A 23,238-nucleotide genomic window follows, 5' to 3' on the forward strand; every position below is an offset into this window, starting at 1 on the left:
TCTAAGATGTCTGAGAAAAAGGTAATTATGAAAACCTATTCAAGTCTTTAAAAGCCTAAATTTACTGTAAGCACTCTGAACTGAAAAATCATTACTTAATCTGCAAAATTAAATAGAACATTGCAAACACTGCAGTAGACTATTGAGTACTTATTCCTTGGGAGTGCTTATTCCTTTCCATAGCTGGCTATAGTCATCATTGCTGCAGAGCTCACTTTGTTCTATGTTGAAGAAAATGTCAGCTCCAGAGTACATAGGGCCTGGCTTTATTGCTGGGACTGGAAGTTTGCCACTCAAAGATCTAATCAGAATTCTTTGGGGTTTTTTCTCAGTACTTTGGAGTAGATAAAAAACTCATTTAGGTATCTGGCATATTTATTTAGCTCTGTTACAGGTTCATCTACTCACCCATGGTCATTTACAAGATTTAAATAAAGGTTTCTCCTCGATTAGTGCTGGAAAATGAAACCAGCTTGTGTAACACGGAAAAATGATTTAAAATGATGGAAATTATTCTTGTGCGAGGAAGACAGAAATAGCCCAACACAAGTGCATTCTGCACTGCCAGTTGAAACAGCAGCCTATTTTGTGCTGTGCCTTTTTCTGATTCATTTCTAGGGTTGTTCTCTAAAAAGAATCTACAGTTAGTGGGGCTGAACTGCTGCTTTCTGTCAAGTGGAAACTGAGTGCCTGTTCCATAGCCTTTTTCCAAAAGCTTCCTTTGAAAGCTGAAACACTGGAGCACAGAGATGTGCCAGAGCCTGCCACTGGGAATGCAGGAATGCAGTCCTTGCCCAGTGTCTGTAGGTCCTGCCAGCTCCTCCCTTTCTGCTCTGACAATTCAGATGCTGCAACACAGGCTATGGCTGTGCCATACACAGGAGTTCCAGCCAGAGGATTTGGGAAGCCAAATCTGTTTGTCACATGTCTGCATCTCCCCCAGCCTTTCCAAGAGCATCCCAGAAACCACGTGCAGCAGTCCTGCAGGTACAGCAGGGCTTGACACACACTCCCCTTCCTGAGTGGAACTGCCCTGCCAGGCTGCCCATCCTTTAAGGGACTGGCACTTACAGACCTGTCTGCTGGTTTCAGCAAAGATTCCTTCGGGTTGGTTTCAGGACCCCAAGATTTTTGGGCACAGAAGTACCACCTGTATTGATGCTGCAACCATCTCTGTGTGGGAGGCCATACCATGGCATTCTTGCTGAGGATGTCTCCTGCTGACAGAATTCAGGCAGTGAGTGATGTGCCCTGGGTAGGGCTCCTGACCATGTACAGAATATCCCTGCTTTTCTTTTACACTGCACAGCCACAACACCAGGGACTCCAGGGGAATGCAGCAAGCCAGAAGAGAGATGGTCTGGCAGGCATCAGCCAAAGAGCACTCACAAGACTGTGGGTGAGTTTGTCCTTATTAAAGTTGAGCTACTCCAACTCATGGTTAGTCTTACTCACAGACTACTGCCACTAAAAAATGCCACCACTCTGCTAGGCCCAGGTAGGGCTCTAGTCAGTCCCTCAAGTGACATCCCTTACAATCAAATGATGCATTAGATTTGGGAATTGGCAACAAAATTCACCATCCCATTGAGTTACACACCTCACTACATTTTCACAATGACATTCAAAGAGTAACAGAACACTAAAATACTTATTTATGTACTTCAAACACACTGGCCTTAAACAGATTCTTGTGGAATGTTCACTTTGCTGAAAACTGTATTCTCAGGAGCCAGCAAGCTTCTGTGAAACTCTTACCAGCCACGATCCACCACGGACAACCCTTCATTGCTAGAACTGAAGATTTTCTTAATACTGCATTACCTGAGGGCAACAGAATATATAAGGAATCCCTGTAGAACTCTTCAAAATGCTGAAGGCCAACACAAGCCCTTAGCAATATCCATTCTCTAGGAATGTACATTCCTTATTGAAGTGTATCTTATGGGTATCTTATTTACCCATATGAATTTCACAGTCTGAGCTGGGATCAACAGGGGAAGGAGTGGAAGAAAGGGAAGTTTTATCTCACTTCCACCCCCCGTTCTGCTCAGTTCATTCATTTCATTATGTGCTCCTGGCTGCACAGTGTATCCTCCTCTCCTGGGTCAGGCTGCATCCAGCCCTGCTTTCACCTCTTTCTGCCCCAGTGACAGCAGCTGGTTGTTCAGCTCGTGTCCAAAATAGCACTGGGCTGCTCCAAAAATTACCATAGCTTCTCCTCTGGGGAACAGCCAATGGGGCCTCACTCAAACTATTTATTTACAATACATCTTAAAAAGCCCTCTGACAATCAGTAGTAAAATGAAATAAACATTGATTTCTTACAAGATGTATGAATCTTTCTACCATCAGGGAGAGGAAGGAAAATAGAAACTTTAGAGACAATCAGAGTAATGACTTTTGAATCCTAGTCTGGAAATAGCAACACACACAAAAATAGGTATATTTTTAACACATAAAGATCTAAAACATATTTTCTACACTTCTGTAATTTGAAAGCTCTCAAGCACAATGAACACAAATATCTTTTTGTCTGCAGTGTATATCCTGCTTAATAAACCATCACACAAAGCATTTTGGCTCTTAACAATAACTAGTAAAACGAAGGCTGTCTAACAGAGCATAGATTGAGATGGTTCTTAGTGCTAACACTTAGCACCTAGTCTGTCAGAGTTTCTGCTCAGAAATAACTGAGAAGTTCATTGCACTTGTCCTAGCAATGTCTCTCCATAACATCCATATTTGGAAAAGAAATAGGAAAAGACACAGGAGCGAAATATTCTTCTCCTTTCTAAGCAGAAATTAAGAAAATTGTATATTATCTAAAATTGTACAAAGAAAAAAGAAAAAACCAAACGCTTTCACAGCAATCAGATTCTGAGGTATTTAAAATTCTCTTCCTTGACTTAGTTAAAAACCAATATCACTGCTACCTCAAATTTGCTAGAAAGAGAATGACAGATCTGCCCTGAGCTTCAAATATCAAGCACTTGTACATTGTTCTTTCCTAACAAAATACCAAATTTTCATTCCTGTTTGGAAATCAAATTTCAAGATCGTTTGACTACAGCTATGTACAACAAAGGCATTAATTAGAAAATTCCCTGGCAAATGACACAGCCAAGACTTATTTCTGTTCAAGACCATGATGTTTACCCTTGTTTGGGTAAATGAAAAATACAGAAGACAAGGATCAGCTATTTTTTTTTTTGTGTATCCTAAACATTTTTAGTCCCAAATAATTTCCACATAAAATTATACCTTCAAATCTTCTAAAAAATCCCAGTAGCATCTTTTACTTCTCACCTTCTCCTAGGCTGTAAACCTTGTCCTGCTGTATACATTATCCATGTCAGAAAACAAATTCCTTTTGTTTTCATTTATCCAATCACATCATCTTTGGTTTTGTACCCATTGGATTTCACACTCAAGCTGAGAATTTTCATTAAGGCCTGAGAAAGGACAGATTTTGGGACACAGCTAATCATGATTCCTTTATTCTATTCCATGCATTACAAACCACTCCAGGAAATGTAAACTTTCCAGAGCTTTTAACCATTTGAACGTTTTGATTGAGAACGAATCCTCAGCTTGTCAGTTGTGTTGGTCTGTGCTTTTAAACATAAATGGTTTCTCTTTCTTCTCATGGTAGGGATCCCACTTCACACATCAGCTAATTAACCACAATTTAGACTGAAGTACGAATGATTACTGTGCTGTAATGCTGCTGTTTCTTAGCAACCATGAAAGATATGGTAAAGGATGTGAGACAGAGACCCAAACAACATCATTTCCACATTGAGAACTTCCACCTAGACTAACCTACGAGTGGGACAGTAAATTAATTTTAAATTTCCATTTCCCTACTTCAGTGCTATGTTCCTTGCAGGCTTTTGACAGGGTGATTTTCACAGTTCATGATGACACTTAAGCATTTAACTTCCCCAGAGCTGATGATACCTGCTAGCTACTCCAAAACAACTTGTAAGGCTTAATTAGAAAAATATTTCCTGCATTCTTCCCATGTGATGGCTTATGTCTAGCACTAATTCCTCACTTGATGGGAATTCTACCAAACTAAAGCTGCAAGGTTAGGCCTTTCTTCAGTGTTACACAATAAACAAAAATCTATTTTATTAGCAGCAAATTGGTAATTATGTTTTTCCTTATAATCCTAATAAGGTACTTTGAGCATGTAAATTGCCTTACTGTGATCTGAAGATAGTTATTTTATGTGTTAACCAACTTGATAGTGCACGACAATTCTGTCAGTGCTTTTCAAAAATATTGACAAAATTAAAAAAAGTCTGACCACTGAAAGTCCAATTAAAAATCAAATTCCTTTAATATTTGATGAATCTTTTTATGACTTGCTGTGTAGTTCTACTTTGTGATTGCAACTTGCATATGATGATGTCAATAGTGCAGATTTAATTTTTATTCTGGGAGAAATGGAAGATTGGTTTCTGTGATCCTATTTATATTCTGCTTTTGAACACAGGAATGACTGAAGTAGAAAACCAAAAAGCACACTTTGAAGTACCAAAGTAAGGACAAAATTGATGGCTCAAAGTCAGATGAGCCAGGTACCCACATTTTGGAATACATGTCCAAGGCACACAGAATGTGCAGTCATGGCAGACACACATGGTACTAACACTGCTTCCCCCAGCCCCTGGAGCTGGGACAGCTCCAGCTGGAAGGGATGGAGCTTTATGGAAGTACTGGGGGTCCCATGGGTCACCTGGGGGTCACAACCCCTACAGGATTCAATGAATTCAAATTCAAGACTTCAGTGTCTGCACCAGGCAGTGCTGCAGCTTGTGATGGCCAATTCACCTGGCACAGGGGCAGCACAGGAGGCCAGGAGGCACCGTGGGCATCTGCCAGCCCTTCTGCAGGGGCACCTTCCTAGGAGAGTGCCCTGGCTCCAGCACAGAGGTGCTGTCTCCCCATGGCACCAGGTGCTGCTGCTCAGCAGAGCCAGGGCTGCACTCACCAGCTGCTCCTGGGGCTCCGAGGGTGGGAGGGGCAGGGAGGGGAGGAAGGTCCATCCTGCAGGGAAGCCTGGAGGAGAAGGGAGCTGTGGAAGGCTGGAACGTGGCACACACAACGTGCGAGGTGAGTGTGCAGCTCCTGGCTCTTGGTCTTCTTGTTTGGGCTGTTTGTTGTGAGAAATTGCTTTGCTGGTACCACACTGTACTCAGCTGCTGTGGGACATGGTGTGCTGGGCTGGAAGGAGCCCTGGTCCCACCTGGGACTGCTCTGTCCAGCAGCACTTGGAGCCTGCAGGCAGAGTCTCTGTGGCTTTGTCACAGTGCCACCAGGTCTGCATGGCGTAGGGGTTTGTGTCCTTTTTGTTGCTCTGGCAGCAGGTACAGGTAGAACCAGGGGTTTCTGCATGGTTGCTGTAGTTCTGCTTCATTATCTCATGGAACTGAGAATGGATCCAACTACTTGTAGAAGTTTTGCATTGTTTTTGCTGAAAGAAGCTAAATGTAAAAATCTGGCATTCATACGTTCCTAGTGGTGTCTTGCAGAGCATTAGGCAAAATTCTGCAGAACCAAGGAGTCAATTCCACTGGCACTATGTGTGGTAACAGCTCCACCAGCCTGTCTGACCATGGGTTTAAAGGACACCTCTTCACTCTCTGACTTTAAAAGTAAAGCTAATTTGGCAATGTTTAAATTTTTTCTTGTTTAGGTTGTGTGGTTTTCTTTTTTGTTGTGTTTGGTTTTGGCTTTTGTTGTTGCTGGTTGGTTTATTGCTTTTTTAAAGCAGAGATATTCATTAGCAGTCTGGAACAAAGAGAGGAAACTATTGGATTAATCAGTATAAATAAGTACATTCTCCATGCTCAAGAGTAGTCACAGAAAGGGTATTTTCTTGTAGTGCAAGTTTATGTGGTCCTTGGAAATACTGTTCTATTATAACTTTAGCTGCTTTCTGTTGAGGTATTTTATTTTAATCTAAAAGAGCAATGAAAGTGTATCTCCTTTAATATTCAAATTAATATCATCAAGGCTTGATAAGTTTATTTCTGGCAGCAGCATAGCTGAACATGATGGCAAGCACTTTGTAACAGTAGTCTTGTTCATGCATTGCACTTCAGTAATTTTGCTCTGATGTTCTTTTCTTGTATAGCTCAGAGAGACTTTGTAGCTCCCTCCCTCAGAGGAAAAATGACTTTCCCCATTGTCTTCCCTCTAGGCAATAAAACTTTAGAAAGCCTTTTTCTTTTTCCTCCCCCTCTTTCAGTCTGTTTACATTTTTCCAGGGGAAAGTTAGAGCACTATGAAAAAAGCACTAGGCTAACTATAACTCATAGGTTCTAACATTCCTTTTTATATCTGGTTAAAAATCAGATTCCTAAGACAGATGGTCTGTTTAGTCTATGTTAGGTCACTTCAGGAACAGTTCTACTTTAGTAAGACTCCTTTTTTACTGCTATATATAGCTTTGTTATAACAAGATTAAAATAAAAACCCCAGATGTTTAATGTATAAAATTACATTGTCCAGTTTGACAGAAAGTGTGTCTGCTCCTCAGCACCTACACTTGGTATTAATTTGTCTCCTGGCCTCACTGCACCGTTGAGCTGTAAATCAATGTATAATCAGTGTGTAGGCTGGCAGTAGATGGTATATTTTTAATTAAAAGCCACCTTCCTTTTTTTCCAGGTGTAGCTTCTACCCACAAAGTGCTTCTAGCAGGCATTAATCAAGTTGCATATACAACTACCTATGGGCGATACATTTTACTGTTAATTAAGAGGGGGAAATTTGCCATGAGGGGTCAATAGTGGCTATAGGGTATGGAAGTCTAAATATTAGTGACAGACCACCAGGTATAATCTGCTGATGGTTTGGACTGGCTCTTTTTCTGCCTTCAAAGCCAGCTGGCACAGAAGGTGGCTGCCCCTGGAGGAACATTGGCTTCAGACAGGTGAGGCCAACCCAGCATTCAGGGCAGTGCCTGCTGCAGCAATTAAGGATGAGCAGAAGCCCAGGTGATGCTGGGAGGAATCAATCAGAGGGAGATGAGAATGGACTGTGAAATCAGTGATCTGATTCCATGGGGTGCACCTGATCTCATGGCTTAATGCAATCTATGGTTTTTTGGCTTGCTGCAGATTGGAGGATAAGAATATTCTACTACGTTTTTTAAATTTTTTTTCACCTGTCTTCATGAGTCTCTGCAACTGAACTGTCTGCATTTACACTCTGGAAAGCAATGTTTGTGTTAAAAATCACCTGCAATGTCTGATTAGGTAACTGATCAATGAATGAGGTGCAGCTGGCAAAGGCTGCTTGGCTGATGTCAGCATGGGGCAATCTACACAGATATTAACTGAAGGAATTACATCCTCCAGAACAATTGGAGGCTTTATCTCAAAGACTATCAGTGTTAAAATGAGATGGAGTTAAGGACTGAGTTTTGGAAAAGGTTATTCTGTCTGCTCACATGGAAAGTGAGTCAGGTTTGGTGTAAAAAATGGTTGTTTACATCACTGAGCTAAGCTTTGAACTGCTGTGTATTGTTTCAGTGCCAGAGAAACCTGGGGTTGAAGGAAAAAAAACTGTATCAATCATGGAATCCATTCCTTTCTCTGAGATCAGGCTAGAAGAGAGAGTTGTCTGATCTGCTCCTAAAGACCAACATTCCTTCTCAGTGGCTGTAACTCTGATTTTCCTGATGTCAGGCTGAATTTCCCTGGCTGCAAACATGCTGAGTGCCTCTTGTTGTCTCTCCAGTAGACATTGATTCCTCTGTGCATTAACAGGGTTCAGCATTCTTCCAGTGTGTCTGAGTGTGGAAAACGTTGTCTTGCCATGATTTCATTTCTGGATTAAATAAACTGATCTTGAGAAGTAGGAGACTGAAAATAACATTATCCTCTACAGCTGTTTACTAGGAAGTCTTCAGCCTGAGTTTCTACAGGCAAGGTGGCCGTCAGAGCTCTATTAATGGAAAGCTGTGTTCTGGCTGGACCTGATTTTGGAGTTTGCTGTATTTCATGCCAGGTTTCATCTGGCTTTGTAAAATGTGAGGGTTAGTGGCAGATCACCAGACCTCATCACCTTTGAACAGGATTTATTGTTTCTCCCACTAAGGCACTGCCTGGGATGAAGCAGCGTAGGGCAGATGGTTTTAAAGCACAAATTCACACCCTGGGAAGCCAGCTTCCTGCAGGGAAGGCTTAACAGACAGGACTGGAAAATGTCCATGTTCCTTGGCCTGCACACAAGCCAGCTTGGCAGCAGGCACCCCTTGAGAAGATCACTGTGTAGGTGGGTTATGTATGTGAAGTCCACACAAACTCCTCGGTGTGCAAGGGCTGAAACTTGGGCTGTGGAGAAAGCAGCGGCTCTGTGTGCACTGGGAACACTTGTCACTGTGCACTGCAGCTGGGCTCTCACGGGTGATGTAGTGTTACACCAGGCATGTGCAAATGCCATGGAAGAAACCCCGTGTCCAGACATTTGATCAGGATCTTTTCTTGTGCTTGATCCCACCCTGCAAAGACTTGTGTCAAAGAATATACCAGCAGTCATCAGCAGGTCAGTTCTGCCAAACCCTCTCTGGTAAATTCTCTTTGGGTGAATGGCTTTCCTTATTTCAGTAGGAATACATAAAAGGGAAAAGCAAAACAAAAAAAACACCAGATAACTTCAAATTGTGGGGTTTATTCTGATTCCAAACATATTTTCATTGCCAGAAAGCTAAACAGCTGGAATCAGAAACAAATGGTAAAATGGAGGAGAAAAAGGTGTCGTCTCTACCCAATTGCTAAAAATATGAAGTTTTTACATTTGTGTGTAACATTGCTTTGTCTTATGATATGCAGTAGCACTGCTTATTGAAGAAAATAATTTGAGTCATCTGTTTAATGTGACAAAAAGTCAAGTTTGCTTAAGATAAAGGGTGTAAAAACTGCAGTACTTTTTACAAAAAACTTCTGAGAGTCCTTATTGAATGCATGTGTATCTTTCACATTTAAGATGATATGTGAACTGCAGAAGCGCAGATTCCTTTTTCTCTGTAGAGAAGCCCTCTGATAATACACCTATAAAAGTATCATGAGGGACCATGCCCTGCACTGATATTGGTATTTACATGCTTTTCATAAAGCATCTCAGGGTTCTTACTGCACAAATATAATTAAAGTCATTTCTCACCTAAAATAGGGAAGGTAAAAACAGACAAAGACAATCAGGAATGGGAGGAGAAATAGATACAACTGAAAGACTTGCTTAAGGCTGTCATTAAGATCCTGCTGTCAGCCCAGTACTTTATCCACCAGATTTTGAAAAGTTATCATATGGGAGGATGCACAAAGAAATTAGCCTAGTATCTTTAGTGCCCTTAAATTTCCAGTTTTATTTGCCTTGAAATGCAGGAAGGTGTTATTTAACAGAAATCTGAAGTTGCAAACTCTATTTGGAAAGATATGTCTATAACAGATGCCTTTTACAATGTACTGAAGTGGTTTAATATGAATACAGTGTTGCTAATGCACAAACCTAACTGGGATGTCACACAAAGAAAGGATTCCTGCCCCTGTAGTTTTGGTTTTTGTTTTTTTTTTTTTTTTTGTTTTTTTGGGTTTTTTTTTGTTTTTTTTTTTTTTTGTTTGTTTCTTTTTGGTGTTTGGGGTTTTTTTATGAAGGAAAAACTTATTTGGATATTTTCTTCCCATCTTTTTTTCCAAATGGGCATGTGAAAACATGGCAAAGCTTCTTAAATACTGCTGTTCTCTGTTACTCTGCATGTCAGTCCCTGAATACTGTTAGAACAGCTCTGAATTACATAAACCCCAAAGCAGCATTCCATCTGTTGAAATCTGACACATCCATGCACATCCCAGTCTCCTTCCTAAACCCTTTCAGTGCAGCCATCTAACATTTCCTCTGTGATGTCTGCTCTACCTAAATAACTTTGTTATTGCAGCATCAGTCCCCTGCTTCCAATGGCTCAGGCAGCACTGTCCCAGCATTAATTCTGGTTTGCTATAGACAACCTTCTGGTTCCCCCTTGTCATTGTGAAAGCTGTGTGTCTGTGAGGCCAAGTGAAAGTAACTTTAAATAACAATTTTGTGTGCTCGTGTTCATATTAACCCTTTTGTGGTGTAGCTGTTAAAAAAAAAAAAGAGAGAAAAGGAAAAGAAAAAAGGAAGAGCATCTAGTCCAACTCCTACCACGATCCAGATCTGCCACCCTCAAGGTCTGAGAAGAAGTTGCAGAAGGTCTGGATGCAGGTTTTTTCCCCTTGGCAGCAGCACTATGTCCCCCTAGGGATGCAGTTTCCTGGCCATGGTGCTCCCTGGCCACTCTGGAGGGCACAGACTGCTCTATCCCCACTGGGTCTGTGATTCTGATGGCACAGTAATGCCCTGTAGCATTCCTTCTTCCCCAGAGCTGTTATTCCACACTTTACATCTCAAGAGTTGTAGAGGCTGCACCTCCTCTGGCTTATTCAGGTTGTGACATTTGTTAAAAATATTAAAAACTCAGTGTTACCTACTGATGTGTGTGCACCTGCCAATGATGGTAACAGGGAATGATGATTAAAAGAGTGAAAAATGTGAACCAACAGGATGAATGACTTCCACTCTGCACAACACTGTTCTCTTCCCTAGGTGTTTCTGATGTTCTGTATGTTCCTGTGAAGGAAATTGCTTTTTCATTGTTTGTCTTTCTGCCTCCCTGGGGATGGTGTTAACAAACCTACTGAAGTCTGTGACTTGAAAGTCTTCAGCTTTTCTTCTATATATAGCATTTCCTTACTTAGGGAAAATGTTTTCTGTCCACTTTACATATGTATAAAAAAGTTAGTTATATTCAATCACATGCTGTTTGTATAAAAAATGTTTTCAACTCAAAAAATGCTAGTTTCAAACCAAATGAATTCAAGCAGATAGCTGTAAAACTTCTTCAGCAACAAAATTACTGTGAGCTTTATGATCTCATATGTATTTTTATCACTTTATCATGGTAAAGAAACCACATTGCTTTAAAAGCAAGCTAAGTACTTATTTAAAGATTTGTTTCCAATCTCTTTAATGGCATATGAGCAGAGCTTGTATTTTAGTCAATGATGAAGTGACTAAGCATGGGCCTCAACTGTCCCTGAAATAATCCCCATTAAGAAGTGTAACTGCTGCTTCAATGCCTGTAAAAGAGAGGAAAGAAGTGAAGTATTCCAGAATTGGTTGTTTAACATAATGGCACACATGCTATCTGAATGCCATCAGACGAGGCTACGAGGAAAAAGGAATTATAAATACAGAAAAGCTTCTTCAGTGACAAGTATATAATTATTTTTTAAACAACCCCTTGCAGTCTGCATGGGTTATTTGGTATGTCTAGTCATGCTTTATTTCAGTGCTCACCCAGAGGTATTTCACGTGCACACTTCTGCTTGTCATTGACTGCAGTAACTTCAAGGAAATTAAATTCCGTTATATGAAAATATGGAAAACATTGAATAATCTCTCCCCCATCATCGCCTTAAATTCTCTTCCTACATGTCACTTGTCTCTTCTTCAATGCTACTCTGGCTGTTGCTAAGGCACCACTTCCCTGGCAGAGCTCAGGGTAAATACACAGAGCTCCCAGCAGTGCAGGAGACACGGGAACTCCTCCTCCTGCTGGATGGGCAAGTGCAGACACAGCTCCGGGGAATTTCAGAGATATCCTGGCTGCAGAATCGTGTGGTGGGAGATTGTCCTGCTGCACTGTACCACGCAAGGAAGGGCAGAGCTGTGCTGTCCCTGCCTGCCGGGCAGGGCTGTCCCCTCTCTGTCCTGGCTGCTCACACACGGCTGCTGCTGGCCAAGGACGAGGGAGGTGGCTTTGACAGAGCCAGCAATCCAGAGACACGTGCTGTGGTGGAAAACGGGGACCCTGTTTCTGGGAACCTTGTTTCTCTTCACCAGTGATGGAAGATGAAACCCGAGTGTCAGGCTGGATGCTGACTCTCCCAAGGGCAGAATGGGCCCAATTTTAGTTTGGTTCAGCTCAGGCCAGTGAGTAGCAGAGTGGAAGGGTGGATGTAGGCACTGTGCTGGTGTTCTGGTGAGTCTTTACCTACCTGGCAATTCCTGGGCTTCAGCCCTTTCCCTGAAGCCTCCCTCCGTGCATTTCTGTGCTCTCATCCTTGCTTCATTGGCAGAAGAAAATTGAGACATTCTTGTCCCAAGTGAAGAACATTTTAGTTTGCAGAAGCATCTTTTGCCTTCACTGCCTTTTCACTGCTGTTTAAAGCTTCTGATTGCCTTCTAGAGGCAATTTCTGTGAATTCTCTTCTAATATTTTTAAATTAAAGTATATTGTCACTTTTAAAATATATATTTGTAACCTTGTGTGAGGGAGATCTGCATGCTGTGATTCAACACAATACTCTGCAAAATGTCAAGGCTCTGGCTTCCTTTACTGCTTTTAGTTAAGCTCTATCACTAGAAAACAGTGTCCTCCCCTGACCTCATCTGATCAGTGACACTCACAGGCTGCTGTGTCTGGTGACAGATGCAACTCTCCCCTGGATCTGCTAATCAAGCCCAATGATTTGAACTTAGAGGTGTGAGGATATACTTCTCCTTCAAGGAGTTGTTTGTTCAGGAATGCATTCTGTAAATAGCTGGGAAGCTCTTGTGATCTGTGAAGATGTTATTGTATTCTCACTTTCTGGCAAATATTGCATCTACCTGTTTCAGTATTTCAAAATCAAATTAACTTTCCCGATCCCACTTGCAAGCCCACTGTCTGTAGTTTTTGTTTGCCAGAGGAGGCAGGTTAGTTTGTGTTTCTAGAACCTTTAATTACAATGCCAAGTTGATATCTTACTTCCATCAATTTCCTCTTTCTTGAAATATAACCTATCAGCATTTGCTCCCTTTTTTAAGTGGTAGAAATCATAAACTCAAGAGCATTTGAGAAGAAATGAGTTGGGGAAGAAGAATCAGATCAATACTGGAAAAACTGAGGCTTGAGGAGAACAGCATATTGGCTGGGGCACAGAGAAGTGAGAGATCAGTTAAATGCTAGAAAGACGTGGGGATCTGGAGAATGAACACAAACTGGTAGTGTAAGATCTGAGGATGGATAAGAAAAGCGAGAATTTAAAAGTATTCTAGGGGTTAGAAGATGGAGAATATAGCCAAAATCTGGGTACCTGCCTGGTGGCAGAGTCAAAGCGAGGGTGCAAGGAGACTCTAGACCTTCCCTGCCCTCTGCATGTGCCTTTCCTCAAAGCAGGAGGAGTTTCTGCCTGTCCTCCCAGGGTGCAGTGACACTCACTGCTCCTGATGGAGAGGAAACATCCATTTATACCAGCACAAGTATGGGGCAACAAAGCACTGGCTATATTCTGGCTGTCCCCAGCTAGGCTTTCAAACATCCAGCACAGAATAAAATCACCAAGTTCAAGAGAAAGTTGTGCAGAAATGAATGACACCAGCTATTAAGAGCCCTGGCTCACAGTTTGGCTCCAGAACTCGAGGAGATATCCTGGCCTGGAGGATAAACGGATGCAGCTGATTAATAACTAAGTATTGGGACTGCTCTAAGCCCTGCAGCATCTGATTTAATCCAAACTGAAGTTAAATCATGGAATTGTGGAAAACATTGGTATTCATCTGTCCTAAAGACAATTTGTTCTTGGCTTTCCATCAGTTCTGTATGATTTCTGTAAGGGGAAGTGCTCTACAGAGAAATGCCAGTGGTGACTGTTTTGGATGAGTGTACAGGTCTGGGGGCTCTCAGTGCTTGTTTTCCTTTCCTGTTGCTGCATTTGCATTCAGTTGTGGGTCTGTGTTGGGGGAAAGGAAGGGACAGGACTGCAGGCAAGAGCAAACTCTCAGCTCTATCTGCCCCAAGGATGCAAAGTGTTACATCCTTCCTTCTTATGCAGGATAATCTGATACTGACCTTTAAGAACTGGTATAGAAATAGACTCTTAAAAACAAATGCAGGTAAGAAAGAAGCCAGAGAAACCTCAGCTCAGGTCAGACTACATTCATACAACAGAAGCCAGTTTCTGATGCAGCTGAGGTTTAATCACTGAACAGAAACTTCCTCTCTTAGTTATGTATATATATATATATATAGGTCTATTTAAAGAGCACCAGTTAGTCCAAGGGGGTAGGAAGGGAATGTACTGGCACTGTACACGGTTTGTGCAAGTGGTTTTTACATATACTTAGGCTTGAACTTTTTATCCCATTCTTAAACCTGTAATTCAAGTCAATATTTTCCCTCACCAATTCTTTATCACTTTCTAATGAATCCAGTAGCTGTGCATCATAATGACTGTACTGATTACCTTTGTATCTACTAGTAAACATTATTCCCAACGGTGGAGATGATTAATAATGTATAAAAATAGTGAGGCACCAACTATAACTTGCTTTGAAGTGAACATGAAGGTCACTCTTGATACCTTTAGCCTACTTCCTTCTCACTTCTGAGAGTTAGAGGGAAATGATGCACAAAAACACAAAGCTAAAATTAAATGCAAGTAAACAAAAGCTACAGACATTCACCTGGCATAACACTATATGGCACAGAGCTTTTGTTGAAAAAATCATCTGAAAGATGGTTATCTTAATTAAAAAAATTAAAAATACCCCCAAATTTGAAAAGTCTAAGAAATTTGTATTTGTTTGACCTGCATCTGTCAGTGATTTGTAAACTATAGACTCTAAAAGTAGATGGAAAACTCTTTGGAAAGGAAACACTAACACAATAATAGCATTAATATATTTCTTCAAAGAGAAAGAAATAAAGAATTTAGTTTTTTCTGCAACACAAACTGCTTGGATAAACAATGCCAGGAATGAGATGGTGATAAGTGAGGTACTATGCTAACTTTCAGTGTTTCAGAGGATTACCTTTCATATTAAACTAGCACTAGAGTAAGAAGACCTAAGAGAATTTCTCCATGGTGAAGTGTTTGTTTCATAGATGGCTTAATCTTCCTGCCTCGTTTGTATTGTTATATCAACAGATGTCAGCCAAAATCTACACCTGCACAGAGGGACTGGTCAGTCTGCTCCTCTGCAGGAAGGCTGAACAGAGCCAACTGCTAAAAGTTGACATAAACCAGCATCTGTACCAAGGAGGGATCAGTGACCACTGAAAAGACATCAAAGTGACTCTTGCTCTTTCTCAGCCTTTTTTTGTTCAAGATGTCTGCCTTAAAGAGCAGAGAAACTCACTGGCTACCAGCCCATGTCTGAGCTCAGCTTGGCTTCTCAAGATGATGTCTGAGGCTTGGGTATAAAGTTGTAGTTACTGCAGCAAGCCTGAGCCTCCCATGAATCTCCTCCAGCTGCATTTGTCAGCCCATGAAATGGCCTCCCATAATGGAACTGGCAGAGAGATTTCTGCAGGCAAACAGCAAATAACACACTTTTAATTGGGCAAGGCTCCAAACCCAGGTCTCAGCCCAGGGAAGCTGCCCTGAGCAGGGTCCCCAGGCAGTCCAACAGCCTGGACACCTTGAGCAGGCATCAGAGCCACAGTGCCAGTGAAGAACCTCTGCACCCTGCTCTGACCACAGGGTCTGTGTCTGTAAATAAACCAGGACAGAACCTTTTGTCCATGCATTGTGCTGCCATCTGGATACAGGCTGAATTCTTTCCCACACTCCAAATGTTGTTTAATTCATACTGGCCACTGTTATCCTCTGTCTCATGCCAGGACATTTAGTGGGAGGCTATCTAGCATGGGCTGAAACAGTGCCAGGAAGTGTATTAATAGATAAACAGATTAGAGGATTGTATACCACTGCTTGGGCTCACAGCCAGGTCCTGCTTAGTTTACCAGATAAAATAGGAAGGTCTCTTAGAAAGTTACAGGGTTCTCCTACCTTCCTGGGAGGGCCTGTCACCCTAAGGCTGATGCTATGAGTAGAATGCAAGTACCAAAGGTTTCTCAGACAGGCCAGGTCTCCATAAGAACTCTCTCATCTGGCCTACTGTTGTCCTTTTCACCTGGGATTTATAGCTTGATTGCTCTGTTACCAGCTAAATAAGGTGACTTACTCTTCCCACCATGACTTTTTAGTCTTTGCTGTAGAGGAGATGAAAGGCTAAAAGATTTATTTCTTCAAAGGGGAAGTGTGAGTTTTTTGAGGCAATGCACTCATTGTATTGAACAGCTCATCCCTTACTGCCAAAATATCACTTTAAATAGAACTCAGGCTCATCCCAGACCTTTGGCAATGCAGACAGGAATGGCCAATAATTGCTGTGTGGCAGCAATTTCTTCATATTCCTACTTATGAATTTAATATGCCATCATAAATTTCTTGTCCATATCTACATATTAGAGTGGAGGCTTCCTGCTCACTGACTGCTAGCAGCATCAAAATCACAGGTGGGGGAACAGCTTGGTCATGATCTTGCACAAGCAGGTGAGCTTGGGTTCCATCCAGTGCTTCATGAAGTTCATATTTCCACTTGATTTGAAAAACAGAACCCTGCACAAATTGACTTGTTCAACTAAGTTATTGTTTGTCCAAGGTGTCTAGTCAATTTGACAAAAGTAGGATTATTTATGGTCTTTACTATCCTTACAGCGTGGCTGGAATTTTTTCCCTTTAAAGTTTTTACTCTATTTTTTTTTCCTGCTGGACAAGGCTCCCTGACTGACAGCTGCTGTGCTAATGAGGGGTCTGTATGCAAATCAGCAGCCCAGGTGATTCCTGGAGGGAACACTAAAAGAAAAATTTCACCCAACCAGGCTCTTGGCTCACACCCTTGCCCCAGCTGCTGCTGCCTGCTCATCCCAAAGCATCCCTTGCTCACTCTCTTGGCAGAGAGACCTGGACCTGTGCTTGCCCCAGTTTGCAGAGTGATCCAGAAATCCCTGTAACAGTTTGGGGCACAGGTCCCACGGCATGTTAGTTCATGCCTGCTGTCTGTCCATCTTCAATCAGCTTTGTTTTCCAGCAGAAAGGGAAGGGACAGCCCTTTATTAGACAGTTGCTAGAAAGAACTTAATAGAAGTTCTTTGGTTTCAAAATATTTTTCTAGTTTTCATATCTAGAACATGTTATCTACTACTTCTTCTGGCTTGTCTGAAGTCTAATAAATATTATTGTTCATCTGGTTTGTTACTTTCTATGTAGAATCAAAGCAAGGCTTTGGTAAACCAAACCCCTCCTTCTTCCCACAAGTATTCTTTGGGGCAAAGGATATATTTTTCAAATGATGTGATACTGCAAAAGGTTAAACAATGCCTACTTGCACTATACATCACATAAGCATGTTACTGATGACTCAAATAATAATTCTTAAATGTCTTCATTATGCTTTCTAATTCATTTTGTTTTTACAAGAACATATTAACTCTTGAATGGCATTTACCTCTGTAAAACAGTGATTAAAATACGTAATAGGCTTCAAAGATTAACATCACAAAACCACAGACAGTTCACATAACATGATAAATAATTTGCAGAAAAAATTACTTGCTAAGCATTGCAAATCAAGTAATGCTACAGCTCTAGAAAAATTATTCATGTCTGTAGAGGTCATTTTACACCACTAAATAATGTTTCAATCCGTTGAGTTTTTTACTAAGTTTATATTTACTGTCCAGGGAAAAGCTCAGATAATTTATCAAATAATTTTAAATGCATTAACATTTTTGTGCTAAGAGTTCCAGGGTAAGATCTTGGCTCTGTTGAAGATGCATTGAAGTCATAATCAGGCTCCCACAGCCCTTATGGATACAAGCCTGGTGATAAGGTCGCCTTCATTTTGCTGTTCTTGCCATTATACAAAGTTGTAGGTTTAACATTGTCAATTCCTAAAAAAACCCCAAAAAATAACAAACGAAAAACCAAAACCCCTGTCACCAGTTTAGAGCTCTACTTGGAGTACAAGCTGCCCTTCCCTAGGCCAAATGTCTTTTGACTTCTGTGGAAGGAAACACAGAGAAGGGACCAGCAACAGTTTGCTCTCCACAGTATTTAAACTCCATGAGGATAATCTGTATTGTTTCAGAGACCATGCAGGCAACTTAGCCTCTGGTTATCATATGTCACTAGTGTGACATAACAGTTCCATTAAAACAAGCATGAAGATCCATGTTGTGACTTAGTGGCTTGTAGAAAGGCTGAAATCAGTATATATAAAAGGTGTGTGGCCAAATGCCTGCCTGTTTCAGCCAGGGAACCCAGGACAAGGCACACCAAATGAAAGCCTCACACCCTTTTTCTCCAACATGCAGAATTTCCAAACCCACTGCAAAATCATTTCTGTTGGTGATGACCTGAATTTTTGTGAAATGTTACTCTGAAAGATGACATGGAAGATCATTCTTTCATGTGGCAGGGTGACTGTGAAAGAGCTGAGGAAAAGGAGACATTACTCTATTGAAAAGAGCTTTTTTAAAACCCAACCTCTCAATAGGTGGATGTTAAAAAATGAGAACAATGCTCTATTTTAAGATTACCTGTTCAGTTCTCAAAAGCTCTTTTGTAGGATAAGAAAAAGAATGTGACTAGTCACCTCTACAGTAAAACTTGAAATTTTACTAGCTAGTAAGCATGTAACTTTTCTTCTTTTGTACCACAATATATAATTTTTTCAGAATCATGAAGACCTGTTTAATGTTCTTAATAGGAGTCTGTCTCATGAGTAACCTTTTCTGAAAACCAAAGCTTTTTGACCCTCTAGACACCTCAAGTGCAAAGCAGTAATAGCTGGGCGTGGGAGACTCGTGGGAGCCAAGGCTGTAGAGCTGAATGTTGTTAGAGGTGTGGTGGTTTTGCTGTTTGTTTGCTTTAAAGTACAGCTAACATCTTGCACTGCTCACATATAAGGAACTTTTTGTTTGCACTAGAGGACTATGAAGATGCTATTGTGACAACATGTTTGGCATAAATATAGAAAAAGTATTTCTGCCTCCTTAGAGACTCAAGTTTTAAGTGGGCTATTAAAGCAAATGAGGCTGCTGGGATCTTGGAGCAAGACTCCAGCTGGTTCTTGGAAGCCACGTGTGTATGGCAGATGGTGGGGGTGCTCTAGGTGGCCTCCTGCACACCCATGTGAGTCCAGGACGGGCAGGGGTGCCACTGCACTAAAGGCTGGGAGAGCACTGCACGAGTAGTGCAGTCCCTGAAATGGGCTAAGCTTTAACATCTGTGTTGCATCAGCACTGTGGAGCCCTGGAGATAAAGCAAACTGCATCCCACTGGGCTGGAACAATCAGCCAGCCTCAGCAGTGGGCAGTGGCTGCAGGGAGCTCGAGCTGTGCCAGCTGAAACCCAGGCAAGTGTCAGGACTGGTAATGAGGAGAGCAAGCTAAACATTGGGTTTGCTGTGAACTGCAGGGCAGAACTCTAGCTGTACTAAAATCAGTGCCCAAAATCAAACCATCGCCAGGACTCCATGCCAAATTTCCCTCCAGGACACTGTGTGTGCCCCATGAGCTGTGGGTCACTGGGATGGGTGAGGTGAGCACCTCCCCGAGCCAGGGGGTGGCTGAATCCCCACTGCAGCCCCTCAGCTGCTGTGCCTGCAGCACTGACTGACAGCCTGAACACCCACGGACACAGAGAGGCTGCACTATACATATGGCAGAGTACAGAAAAAAGACCAAAGGAAATCTAGAAAAAAAAAAAAATCTGTTTTTCAGAAGATTATGGGGAATACAAAGAGCAAGTAATTCTGTAGTGCAGAAAAAAAAATGCAGCTGGGTAAGACAAAACATCCAAGTTTTCTCTCTATTCCAATTTTATTATACTGCATAGGCATCTGCCATGTATGGCCAGAATACCAGATTTTTCTTCTCTTAAATAGTACAAAGAAGGAATAGAAAAGAGGAAAGGAGACTGATGAACATCAACTCTTGGCAGCTAGCAAGTGATGACATCAAAAGCACTTATGGCAATCTCTAAGCATGGTTATTTTAAATTTATTTAAAAGAAAATCCTATTCAAAACAGGAGTAAACTGTTGGCAGTAGCTCTATTATATTAATTTGTTTATAAATGTAATGTTTGTAAGTTGCTTTTCATGCATGGCTTGGAAGATTTGTTTGGATGAGAAATTATAGCTGTTGGTGGTCTTTACAAGTAAACTCAGCCTAACAGAGCTCTATGAATATGAGGAGCTCTGTGACCTGTTGCTGATCTTCTTCAATTCTTTAGATCTCAATAAGAAAATACAAAGCAAGATATCAAGAGTAAATACCCGTAATATTTAAAACTGAATTAGATTTAAGATTATGCTATGAAATGTTCTGCTGGGAGACCAGACAACACTTTTATCTTATGACTTCCTGCTGTTGTTTATCACTGCTGTACTAATAAGACAGGTGAACTATTTCGTAATATATTTGGTGCTTTTCTGCCTTTGTAGTTTTGTTTGGCGTTCAAATCTTTCTTTTTGGGGATGCAGGAGGGTGTTAGCTGGGCATGTCCAAACTGGACTGGTTATGGTGAAAAGATTTCACTCAAAGATCTAATAACATAACATGGCAACTTTATATTTGGATTTATTGTGATCACTGGGACTATTTCAGGCATCATTCCAAATGCACTTACTTGCATCTGATGCCAGTTAAATGGCTTCAGAGAAAGATGTCTGTGACTTCCACTGTGGGAAGCTGGAGGTCAAACAGGTTCCTTCTGCACCTGGTGTCTGTGAGAGCCCAGCATCTGCCACGTGCCAGCTGTATCTGTGTCACCCCTGCAGCCCAGCCCTGTGTGTGTGTGTGTGTGTGTGTCACCCCTGCAGCCCAGCCCTGTGTGTGTGTGTGTGTGTGTCACCCCTGCAGCCCAGTCCTGAGCCTGTGTGTGTGTGACACCCCTGCAGCCCAGTCCTGTGTCTGTGTGTGACACCCCTGCAGCCCAGTCCTGAGCCTGTGTGTGTGTGTGTGTGACACCCCTGCAGCCCAGTCCTGTGTCTGTGTGTGACACCCCTGCAGCCCAGTCCTGTGTCTGTGTGTGTGTGTGTGTGTGTGACACCCCTGCAGCCCAGTCCCGTGTCCGTGTGTGTGTGTGTGTGTGACACCCCTGCAGCCCGCTCTGCCGCGGGCAGGGTGACAGCCCCGCTGACCCAAGGGTCGGACACCCAGAGGTGTGGCCGGGAGGTGACAGCGCATCCCTGAGCCACGTGCTCTGCTGGTAGAGCGATGCCACCTCTGTGTGTTTCACTCAAGTTTCTTGTCCCCGTTTTTACCATGTGTGCAGGATTGCCTCTGACTACGGCACATCAACCATCGTTTGTTTCGCAAAGACACAAGAACGTGAAGGTTTGGAAAGGGCAGGAGTTGGTGTTTTTGTTTTTTTTTTTTCCTTCTGTCTCATCCAAGAACTATGTGGGTTGCAGCAACCAGGCAGCATGGTTCCTGGTGACAAGTTAAGGCTTGAAAACAAAAGCCCAGCAGCCGGGGGCTCTGCGTGCCCGCCCGGAGCAGGGTCCCCCGTTCCGTCCGTGCGCCAGGCGCGGCGCTCCCGGAGCGGCAGCGGAACAGCCGCGACCAAAGCCCGAAAACTTCGCAGCCTCTGGGTATAAAGCACCAGCCTGGGCCAGCACTGCGATTTAGGCAGCTGTCACGTCACAGCCCTCGAGGGCAGCTCTCCCGCACCCCGAGCCCGCGGGTTCCGTCCCCGAGAGCCGCCGGACCGGGCCGGGGCTCGGCTCTGCCGGGGCCGCGGGAGCGGGGATGGGGCTGCCCTGTGCCCTGAGCCCGGCAGCGCTGCCCGGAGCCGCCTCCCGGCACGGGAAAAGAAGGGACCCGAGCCCGTCCGCCGCTTACCTGCGGGCGAGACCAGCTCGCCTTCGCTGAGCTCCGCGGAGTCCGAGTCCATGCTGCAGGGGCCGGGGGCAGCTCGGCCGCCGCTGGCAGGAGCAGAGCCCGGGGCTGGCTGGCAGCTGCCTGGTGTGCGCTCGCAGCCCGGCTGGGTCCGCGCCACCACATGCGGCCACCTCGCCGAGTGCCATTGGCTGCGGGGCGGGCGGGGCGGGGGCAGCGGCGGCGGGCGGGGAGCGGGAGCGGCCCCAGCGCCGCGCTCCGCACACGGGCTGCGCTGCCCGGCACTCCGCAATGACAGCCCGGGGCGCTGCCAGCGCATCTCCCTCTGTCTGTTCCGTCACTCTTCTTGCGGACATCTCCCCTGAGCTGCTTCTGCCGCCTTGTCTCTTTTCACCAGCTCTGTGATAAGTGTCCTCAAAAACTAGAAGAGAGGAGGCCAATGGGGAAGTGCCAGTTCTTGTTGGGTATTAGTGCCCAGAAGAATAATGAAGGTCTGAACTTTGTTGCTTCCTGATTGTATGTTTTTCTTTGGGAGACAGTGCAATATCTGGTAAATGGCCATGTCATTAGATTGTTTTGAAGCAAAAAATTTATAAGTTAGATTCTGCAGGCTTTGCTTCTGTCCTACAAGCTACTACAGTCATGGGCCATCCCTTAATTCAGAGTGTTGAGGTCACTTGTTCAGCCCTGATGTTGGGCAGATCTTTCCCTTTTCTTTTATTAATTTCTAGTATTTCTTGCTGTTATAGACCAAAGGTGACTTGAATTCTAGCACAAAAATCTCAGGAGAGTAGTAGCAAAAAGTACTTTTCTAACTGGGAACCAAATGCCATCCTAAAACAGGCCTTGGAGATCATGGATCTATCCATGGATATGTCACATCCTAAGAGCCAGCCAGGGCCTTCAACACTTACCTGCAGCACACTGCAATCTCCAGCCAGAGGTTTATGCCTGTAGGTTTAGACCTCAGCTTTAGTTTGGAACACTCTCCCCAAAACCATACACCCCTGTTGCTGGAAAAATCAATGTCTGGATGCTGCTTTCAGGCTGCATATAGAAAATGATCTATTGCATCAAATCAAACTTGACACTCTTGACAAGTGTGAAGACTTTTCCTTAACATAGACTTTTTTTTAATCTCATGCTCTTTCTTTTAACTCAAAGGGCTCTGTCAAACTATTTCCAGTGATGGCTTATCCTGTGCAATGCTACAATACTAAAAATTCAGCCAATCTGGCTTTTGTTCTAAGGTTGCTTCCCTGCCTTCAAACCAGGTTGAGCCTGAGGAGAGAAAAGACCTCAAACTTTCTGACCCAGAATGCACATGTTGCTGTGGTCAGTTTAGACACAAAACCCTTCAACCTCTGGAATGAAAAGTTAGTTTTCAAGTAATTCGGGACATTGCTGTCATAACCTGAGCCCATACTGTTAAGACACTTACAGGTTTTATGCCATGAAAAC

At 43.0% G+C, this 23,238-nt stretch overlaps 1 protein-coding gene across 1 annotated transcript in view; it reads right to left on the reverse strand.

Moving 5' to 3' along the window:
* The window catches only part of TIPE3 (TNF alpha induced protein 8 like 3), a 45,530-nt gene extending 23,365 nt beyond the window's left edge, over window positions 1-22,165 (reverse strand). The window contains exon 1 of the mRNA XM_014874108.2: window positions 21,781-22,165. Within this exon, the coding sequence (XP_014729594.2) occupies window positions 21,781-22,096 (316 nt within the window). The 5' untranslated portion in view covers window positions 22,097-22,165. The remainder of the gene's footprint in view (window positions 1-21,780) is intronic.
* Window positions 22,166-23,238: the final 1,073 nt, after the last annotated feature.

This window comes from Sturnus vulgaris, chromosome 13 (assembly GCF_052056855.1).
Source record: "Sturnus vulgaris isolate bStuVul1 chromosome 13, bStuVul1.hap1, whole genome shotgun sequence".
NCBI lineage: Eukaryota > Metazoa > Chordata > Aves > Passeriformes > Sturnidae > Sturnus > Sturnus vulgaris.